The 9,241-nt window shown below is 40.2% G+C and overlaps 1 protein-coding gene across 1 annotated transcript in view; it reads left to right on the top strand.

Moving 5' to 3' along the window:
* RHPN2 (rhophilin Rho GTPase binding protein 2) overlaps positions 1 to 9,241 on the top strand; it is a 19,644-nt gene that overhangs the window by 4,715 nt on the left and 5,688 nt on the right. The window contains exons 3-10 of the mRNA XM_029965591.1: positions 1,589 to 1,664; positions 2,395 to 2,472; positions 3,154 to 3,278; positions 4,209 to 4,375; positions 6,655 to 6,842; positions 8,102 to 8,258; positions 8,728 to 8,847; positions 8,944 to 9,138. Of these exons, the coding sequence (XP_029821451.1) occupies positions 1,589 to 1,664; positions 2,395 to 2,472; positions 3,154 to 3,278; positions 4,209 to 4,375; positions 6,655 to 6,842; positions 8,102 to 8,258; positions 8,728 to 8,847; positions 8,944 to 9,138 (1,106 nt within the window). The remainder of the gene's footprint in view (positions 1 to 1,588; positions 1,665 to 2,394; positions 2,473 to 3,153; positions 3,279 to 4,208; positions 4,376 to 6,654; positions 6,843 to 8,101; positions 8,259 to 8,727; positions 8,848 to 8,943; positions 9,139 to 9,241) is intronic.

Genomic DNA, 9,241 nt, shown 5'->3' with positions numbered 1-9,241 from the left:
TCCACAAGTACTATTTCTTCTTCTAGCTAAGGAATATTAAAAACACTTGGGTTCTCAATGCAGGGTGAGCAGTAGGTCAGACCCCAAGGCAGGCAGAATCCTTGAGGCTGGACAGCAATATGCTTATTATTCTCTCCTAATCCCGCTTCCCCAGTCTGTTTTGAAGGTATTTTACCTCTCTGATGTTGTTCAGTCTAAGCTCTAAATGCTTTTTATGTTTCAAAAGCTGAAGTAATTCACTTATCTGTAGCTGTTCTGCAGCCTCTAAGAGCAAACAGTTATTAGTAGCTGTTCTCTGAGTGCTGTGCCTGCAGTCCTTAAGGTAAGGGCACACCCGTGGGTTATGGGCTGCCCTGCAGGGTTGCCATTCCCCCTGCCTGCACACACCTCAGCTGCAGTGGGAAGTGTGATACTGTTTGTCCTGGGCTCTGGAAATCCAGGATCACCTCCCTGATTGCTCAGTGCTCCCATGACGTTGGCTCTGTGGGTGTGATGCCTCAGCTATGTTAAAAATAAACATTCAATTCCTTCGAATGACAAATGCTGGTGTCCACAGGGACAGTGGGTGACATAGAGTTCACAAAATCAGGAGATTAGGATTTCTTTTCTCACTTCCTTTTTGGGGAGAAAGCTTTGATATAATCTGTAGCAAAAGTGTTGAGGTTTCTTCAAAAGCCTCAGCAGAAATCAGCTCCTTTGCACTTCCTGCAGTGGTGTTTTGGCTCTGCACCCTGCAAGTCTTTTTCAAGTTAGCAGAGCCCCTTTCTGGATGGTGAAAGACTCTTCCTCTGCTCCATTCCTAATCCCACCTTCCCAAGATGGAATTTTCACCAGTAAGAAAGCTGGCTTTGCTGATAAGACCATAAATAACTGTGGGATTTTGCAGTTGGTAGTGGAACAATGATTGGACAGTCAAACAGTTGCTTTCAGAAAACAAGAAAATATTAAATAAACCTTAGAACTTCTTGATAGTGATCTGTTAAACCTACTCAAAAATCTATGTATCTGGAAACAGTTCTGATCTTTAAGTCACAGTTCTCATCCTTATAGCCTTTTGATATTCTACAGGTTAACACTTAGCATTGTCTAGGAACTAAGGAGTTCTTGGATTTCTTATTCCTAGACCTTTCCCTGTAAAAATTGGTGTATTTTGGCCCTGTTTTCCCCTGCATTAGGCACACACATCACTTCTACATATGAAACCCTTGGCAGCATGGAAAATACTGATTAGAACTCCTGATAATTACCATAGCTCTTACTGGGGCAGATCTCCTGGCAGCTGTGGAGGTAAATTGCAGTAAGGAGACTTTGAGAGTCACCTTTTCTTTCCTTGAAGGAAAAATAGGCTTAAATGGAAAAAAAAAAAAAAAAGCACAGGCAAATAGCTTTCTTCACTCTCTTCTTGAAAAGTCACAGGCCATTAAGCAGATTTTCTTGGGCAGGAAGGAATATAAATGTTAAACCAAATGTTTCCCCTAACACACATCAGTGTACAAACTTCCTGTCATCAAATAAACAAAAGTAATTAAAACAGGCAAACAGAAAACAAATATTTCTGAATATATTTGCTTTTTTTTTGTTTCCACAGAGAGACTTTCAGTATTCCCTTGGTACCTCTTGGCCTGAAGGAAACCAAGGAAGTAGACTTTACACTCCCCCTCAAGGTAAATTTCTCATACACATCTCAGAGTGAATAGCTAACAGAAATAACTTCCATTTCAGGTTTGTTTTAAAGAAGCAGAAGTAATGTTTGTTTTGCCCTAAACCCAAGATCACAACGTGTTTAAAAATTCATTACCAATTATTTGGGTCACTGCTCCTTTCTAACTAGGACAAGGAGGCAGAAAATACTGTCAGAAATTCTACTTTGGAGACAGCAGAGTTAAACCAAAGAGTAGAAAAATTCCTCCTATGGTTTTTGGTTTTAATTTAAAACGTTGATTACTGATTTAAGTGTAAAGGGAAGTAGTACTGAAGGTTTTACTGGACATAATGCAGTGATTAACCACCCTGGAATTGCCCTAATAGAGCTGACAAGAATTTGACAGTCTGTTTGTGTTAACAAGTTTTTATGGTCACTTGATTCCCTTGTCATTTTAGGTAACAGCTTTTTGTTTGCCCCTTTCAAAACCACCAAGTGTTGTTGTTTTAAAACCTACTGGAGTTGGTGTAACAGGTGTTTGGTTCCTTTACATTGGAGTGAAGTTTCTTATCTCAGATATCAAATCAAATTATTAGTTCTATTGTCTTTTTGTAGTCTCATTGCTGTATGTTACTTTCCTGTTAACTGGAAGGGAGTAGACACTGTTCACAACTGAATCAATTTTGTACTGATTGCAACTGCAGAAAAAAGAAGTTAATTTTAGATATTCCAATTTTTTACCTTTTTTTTAGGACTTTATTCTGGAACATTATAGTGAAGACAGTTCTGAGTATGAGGATGAAATAGCAGATCTCATGGATCTGAGACAGGTAAGTTCAAGTATGGCAACTACGAGGTCTTTTAGTCTACAGTTGCAAATAATAACATTTGTATGGAAGCAGAATATGCCACTTTTACTTAAGAGCTTATCATATTCTTACTGACTTCATTTCTGAGGCGTGGAACACAAATCTCCATTGTCCAAGAGGTTTAAAATCTGAGTTAAGAACAAGTGAAGGAAAAGATGAAGCTATGCAAAGTGATAAAGCTTTGCAAATCTTGTAAACCCGAGATTTGTCTTACCTACTTTTTGTTTGTTTGTTTCTTTGTTTGTTTTAATTCAAACTATTTTAAATTTAGCAGGAAGAGTGCTGAAGTGAATGAATCTGGCAAAATATTGTAGTAGAATGGCAGGTATTTCGAAGTATTGTTTGTTTCCTGTATGATACTAAAAACATAGGTGTTCTCTGTAGCTTTCATAAAACACTTGCAATCTTTATGTGATTAACTCTGAGACTTTACAAACAGATCCTGTTTGCTTCCTTAGAGGTTCTGTGCAGCTGAAAAACTCTTCTTTGGAATACATCCACATGGCCTTAGGCTTGCTGTTCTCGGATTCCACACATTTCTCTGCTGTGCAGAAGTCCAAGGGAAGCAGGGCTTTCTCCCTGGTGTGTCACTTCATCCTGTAAGTCCAGAATACACCTGATTTTCCTCTGCTGTGTTCCCAGGCCTGCCGCACTCCCAGCCGAGACGAGGCTGGCATTGAGATGTTGATAAGCTACTTCCTGCAACTTGGTTACGTAGAAAACAGATTTTTCCCACCCACCAGGCACATGGGAGTTTTATTTACATGGTAGGTGTGTAGTTCATGTTTCTCTTTAGTACTTTTTTTTTTCCTTGCCCAGGACAGTGCTAATCATTAACTGTCTCGTGCTGAATTTGAAGCCTGTCAGTGTGTGTCTCCCCCTGACTCCCTGCAGTGTGTGTTGTTGGGTTTTTTAGAGTTCAGTGTAAATCTGAGCACAATACACCCCTTTCATGCTTAGAGTGAAACCATTGGCTAGATTATGATTTGGGCTACAGGTTAGCTCAAGGGCAAAAGACAGAAAATAATCATTTTGGACAGCTACAGATGTTTCCTGAACTCCAAACCTAACACAAAACGGATGAGGAATGTTCAGACCTTAATTCTCCTCCTTCAATTTGTTAAGAAGACCATTTGGGCCACAAGAGAGAAAGGAGTGACTTAATTTATTATAGGGGAATATTTACTACACCTGTAAGCAAAATCCGACTCTGAATTCAAAGATTTATGACGAAAAAAATGAACTGCCATGTGGCCAGGAGGAACTGCTAAATTTCTAGTCATAAGTGCAAATAGAAACTTTAACCAGCAGCAGTGGAGAATCTGACCATGCCTATAGTTGATCTCTGGTGACATCTGAGTAGGAGAGCACAGCAGCACACGTGGGTACCTCCCACTCTCGGCCTCTGTGATGTTTTAGAGGCTCTTCTGGGTGAGATATAACAACCTTCTGGAGGCACTGCTGTGAGACTTGCTGAAGACTGAGGCTCAAACACAGCTGCTCTCTGCCTTGCAGCATGTGGGTTGTCCTGCAGTTCATGATGGTGTTTCTGTTCATCCCCATTTTCACTGTAGCAGAGCAGTTCTTAAGAATTCCACTTAGAATCCCACTCTGCTCACTCAGAAAAACAGAATGAGATTACCTGTTGTTTCAATGGACTCTGCGAATCTTGACACTTCTAATATTTGTTTCCCAAGGTATGACTCCTTCACAGGTGTCCCAGTGTGTCAGCAAAATCTGTTGCTTGAGAAGGCAAGTATTTTATTCAACGTTGGAGCTCTCTACACCCAGATTGGAACAAGATGCAACCGTCAGACCCAGGCTGGACTTGAAAATGCTGTTGATGCTTTTCAGAAAGCTGCAGGTACACATTTTAAAATACTGGGAAGGTCTTTATGCCAATGTTCCTGATCTCATTCAGATGTCCTACAGATGGCTGCATTTCCTACTGACTTTGTTACACAAAAAAGGAGGAATAGAGAAATTCAAGAAGCCAAGTGAGGAGCTCAGATCAAGCTTTAATTCTTGATCTGTAATCTCCAGCTGTAGTCTGAACATGTAGATAAAGCCAGTGAATCCTGTGGTTAGTGATTAGTGAGCTGCAGTTCAAAGGTCCATTAACTGCATTAACTGCTCCATTGTGCATTCCCTGTTTCACCAGTGTGACTGCTTTTACCTCAGTGAGAGCACATTGCTGTCAAATCTGTACAAGAAGCAATTTAAAGTTCTGATAAAAAGCCTTAAAACCTAGTTTTCCAGATGGAGGTCTTAAAAATTCATCTTGCTGTACTCTCTGGTAAAAGTTGGAATTCACTGAAAGTCAACTACCTATTTTCCAGAGATTCCAAAGGCAAACAGGTTCAAAATAATCAGTCTCTGTCCCAAGCAAGGAAAAATAGAAATTCTAATAGAGGGAAAACTTGAACTAACATGTTATAAAAGCTTTTGTTTTGTTGGGGGTTTTTAAATAGGTTTTCTAATTTGTTTTTGAAGTATCATCTGTGTTACACATAATGCTGGAAGACATGTCCTGTGTAATTAGTATGTACTGTAAGATTAATTTCTGCACTAACAATCTGTGGCTGTTGGTGTCCACTGTATGGGTGGAAACAGCTGCAAACCACAAATTGAATTGTCCTGAACCCCCTCTTTTGAGTACACAGCTATCAAAAAAAAAAAATAAAAAATTATACCATTTCTTCATGCATTTTTTAAAAATTCTTTTTCAACTTCTGTATTTCATCTAAAAGACGTTACAATAGTTGGGAAATTTCTCCCATTTTATTGCTGCACCTCCCATTTTGCAAATAATAATAATAAAAAAAATCACTGCTTTTCACTTCAACGTGTTTGCAGAACAGAATGAATTCCAAACTGGAAAGGTGTTGTTTGCTCCCACAGAACCTTTGCAGGGCCCCAGAGCAACGTGCTCAGGAGGCTTTTCATTGTACCTGTGCATGGCTCCGTGACACCTCATTGTGTTGGCAGAGACATGATACAGAGCTTGTATGAACTGTTTCTCAGTGCTGAACCAAGGTACTGCACAGAGTTTGGCATCAGCAAAGCTCTCTGCCTGAGCAGAAATATGTTAAGAACAAAAAACCCCACATATTTCCCCCCCTGTGCCTTCAGTTCCTTGCAGTAGGGCACTCCATCAGTGCTTGGGAGGCACCTGGAAAGTTTGGCCTTAGTTTTTTCAGTGCAAAAAGGTAAAGGTGGCCATAATTCAAATTTCTGCGAGGGCATATTAAAAATTAAGGTATAAGTGTAACATGGAACATTAAAACCCACAGAAATTGTTAGTAGGAAAATACAGCACAACGTGGCCAGAACTGAGTGTAGTGGCAAGAAGGAAGGTTACAGAAGCTGGGACACTTAAAAGGCAGAGGTCTTACTGTTACACTTTTGCAGGATTATCAGCAATTAGCAAGCTGGTAGAACTCACTAAACCAGTTGGATGACAGGCACACTGAAGGTTATGCTTCCATCTGTGAACCTGTTACTCAATATTTGCACTGCACTTAGTGTTTGTTTTTAATTTGATAACTAATAGAAATTACATTTTGGTGGAAACAAATGTCTAAAGAAGAATCTTATTTTTACCCCATTAAATATAAATACAGAAAGGTTCTAGTTTACTTAGAGGCACGGGATGGAGCTTTCCCTGGGGCACACAATGCACTGAGCAGCATCTGAAAGGGAGATTTATAATTAAGTTGATAGGTTTGTGTTTTTTCCTTCCATGCTGCTGTCACCTGTTTATAGCTATGCAGGTTTCTTTCTGTCCCCTGTATAACCCCTGCCTCCTGCTCCCATATACAAGTCACCTCCAGTTCAGCACAGATTTATGGTCCATCCCAAGAACTGTTCCAAACAAAGCTGGAGGCAGTGCCCTCAAAACTTGCAGTCTCTGTCGCTCCTCTGAACTGTAGTTTTGAGAACTGTGCCTGGGGATGATTGATGGAAACACAAAGCAAAACCTGTAGGTCAGTTTAGTTCCACATACACCAAGAATCCCTTCAGATTGCTGCAGTGCAATACTAGAAGATTGCATTTTAATCCTAATTATTATGGTACATGATAATATAGTTCACTTGTTTCTCTCTTTGTCATGCTAACAAAACCATTTTTTTGTGGTTTCAGGAGTCCTAAGCTACTTAAAGGAGACTTTTACTCACACCCCAAGTTATGACATGAGCCCAGCTATGCTGAATGTGCTGGTGAAGATGATGCTTGCCCAAGCTCAGGAGTGTGTTTTTGAGCAGATTGGTCTCTCTGGAATACGCAATGAGTTTTTCACACTTGTAAAAATGACACAGGAAGTTGCCAAGGTGAAATATGGGACTTTAAATCTAGTCTTAAAAATAACTGTTTACAGGGCTGTGTTAATAGCTCCAGCTTCTAGTAGCATTAATGGAATTTATTAAACATTCAGCATTTATTAAAAATAACAAGGGACAGCTCCCAAGCTCCAGTGACAATCACAACCTTACAGAAGATTGAAACGTGAATAGCTGCAATTTAAACATTGTTTTAGAACTGTTACAGTTTTTTAGTTAATAATTCACGGAGCTGAACAGAAACATGCTGAGACACTCGGGCAGTAAATTTGCTGAAGGTTTTTTTACAAGCTATTTATGTTGCTCTTGCAAACAGTACAGATTTTGTCCACAGGACTACACACAAAAGGCCAGGGTTGTTTGTGTGGTTCCCTGATAAGTATTGAACACAACCTGTCTGGTTTCCCAGCAAACCTAAAAATCCTAAGTCTGAAAGAATAACTAAATTGTAACTGAGGGAAGGACCATGAGGAACAGAGCCAGACTGGTACCTGCAGAACTGCTTTGGGACTTGCCAGACAATGAGGCAGGCCCAGAAGGTGTAGTGCTCCTCCTTGGAAGTACATCCCAAAAATTGGGTCTGCCACTAAGACATTCACCTGCTTTCTGAGTCATTTCAGAGTAGCAGATCAGCTGGTTCCACACTGGATAAACAGGCAAAGCCTTTCCTACCAAGCCTGCAAAGCTGCCCTGACTTACCTGTAGGATTGATCAGCTGCTGGGGAAAGACCTTTTGGTTCTGTCAGCTGGAGAAGTTTGATCCATTAAACCAGAATTCACTGCTTAGAAAACTTTTATTTCCTCTATGTGAAGTACAGTATCCCAGTTTTAACTAGACCACACAAACTTAAGGCTAGGTGTGACTCCACAGTTTCAAAGTGAAGCACAAACTTACTGTATAAGTAATATGCTTCACCCCTTTTCTCAACTGAATTAACTCAATCATATATTTACAAGTTAAAACCTCTTTATTATATGGTGTTTTTATTTAACTCTGAACCCATAAAGGCTTACTGACTCAGTCCATCTGTTTGGGTACAACACAGATTTACCTTTCTCATAAGGGAAAAATCAGAGATGGAATTTCAGATTTTTTCCAAACTTATTTCCAATCCTTTCTAACTGTATTTTTTTCCCTCTTTGATGTGATTGCATGTGAAGTTATCTTAAGACTGAATATGATATCCCTTACTTGAGCACCTAATAGCTAATGTCAAATTCTCATACTGCAATTCTGTGCTTTATTTCAGGTGGGAGAGGTTTACATGCTGGTTAACACTGCAATGAATCAGGAACCAGTGAAAGAGAATATTCCCTATTCCTGGTCTAAGCTGGCACAAATAAAGTCAGACCACTACAAAGCTCTGGCACATTATTTCACTGCCACCATTCTGTGTGACCATGAATGTAAGAGTCATACTTCCTCTCTATGTTCACATAAATAACAGTAATAAACACACCAACAGTTATAATTTGGTCTGTGAATAGGACAGCAACTTTGGCACTTCAATATATATTAAATTGTGTTCATATGTTAAATTTTCCTACTCACCCATGAGGCCATGCTCTGTTGTCTTTTACAGAAGAATTTGAAAATTCAATAAACCAACTTTAGCAGAAACAAAAGAAAAATTATATGCTACTAAATAGTTCCATTTTTATCCACATATTCTGGCATAGAAATATTATTTGCCTATTGATGCAAGAATGATCAAGATGATGAAACTGATAAAGTTCCTAAAAACTTGAAATTCCTATCAGTATGTATATAAAAAAAAAATTTGAGAGAGAAAGTAGTGATAACTCCCCACCAATCCAGCTGAGGGAAGAGGGGAGCAGGAGGTGTGTGATGGTTGTTCTGTGTCCCCTGTTGCAGTGCAGCCTGGCGATGATGAGGACCAGCAGGAGAAGGCTTTGTCCCAGCTCTATGACCACATGCCCGAAGGACTCATGGCTCTGGCTGTTCTGAAGGACAAAGTGAGGAGAAAACAATTAGGTAACTGCCACTTTCACACAGTTGCTCGCTATCATTTGAACATTCCTCTGTGTTTCTTGCCCGTGGGTGACAGCCCGTGGTTTGTGATGTTGGCAGGGAAGGCACACCTGCGCCAGGCCATCGTTTCCCACGAGGAAGCTCTGAGGGTCTGTGGGCTGTGCAAAAAGCTGCGGAACATCGACGTGCTCCAGGAGGTGCTGACAGCTGCACACAAGCGGTCACTGCTCAAATATGCTCAGCAGGAGACAGAAGATGACTTTCTGAGTCTAATCCAGGCTCCAGATATCCTTCGTAAGTGGGCACAGCCAGGGATAAAGGAAGAGATTCTTTCCAGAGAGGGTGATCAGGCCTTGGAATGGGCTGCCCAGGGAAGGGGTGGATTTTTAAGATAAGA

Source organism: Manacus vitellinus, unplaced genomic scaffold (assembly GCF_001715985.3).
Source record: "Manacus vitellinus isolate BGI_N305 unplaced genomic scaffold, ASM171598v3 scaffold_10_pilon, whole genome shotgun sequence".
Classification (NCBI taxonomy): Eukaryota; Metazoa; Chordata; class Aves; order Passeriformes; family Pipridae; genus Manacus; species Manacus vitellinus.
The sequence above is the reverse complement of the archived record's forward strand: the minus strand, read 5'-3'. Positions and strand labels throughout refer to the sequence as shown.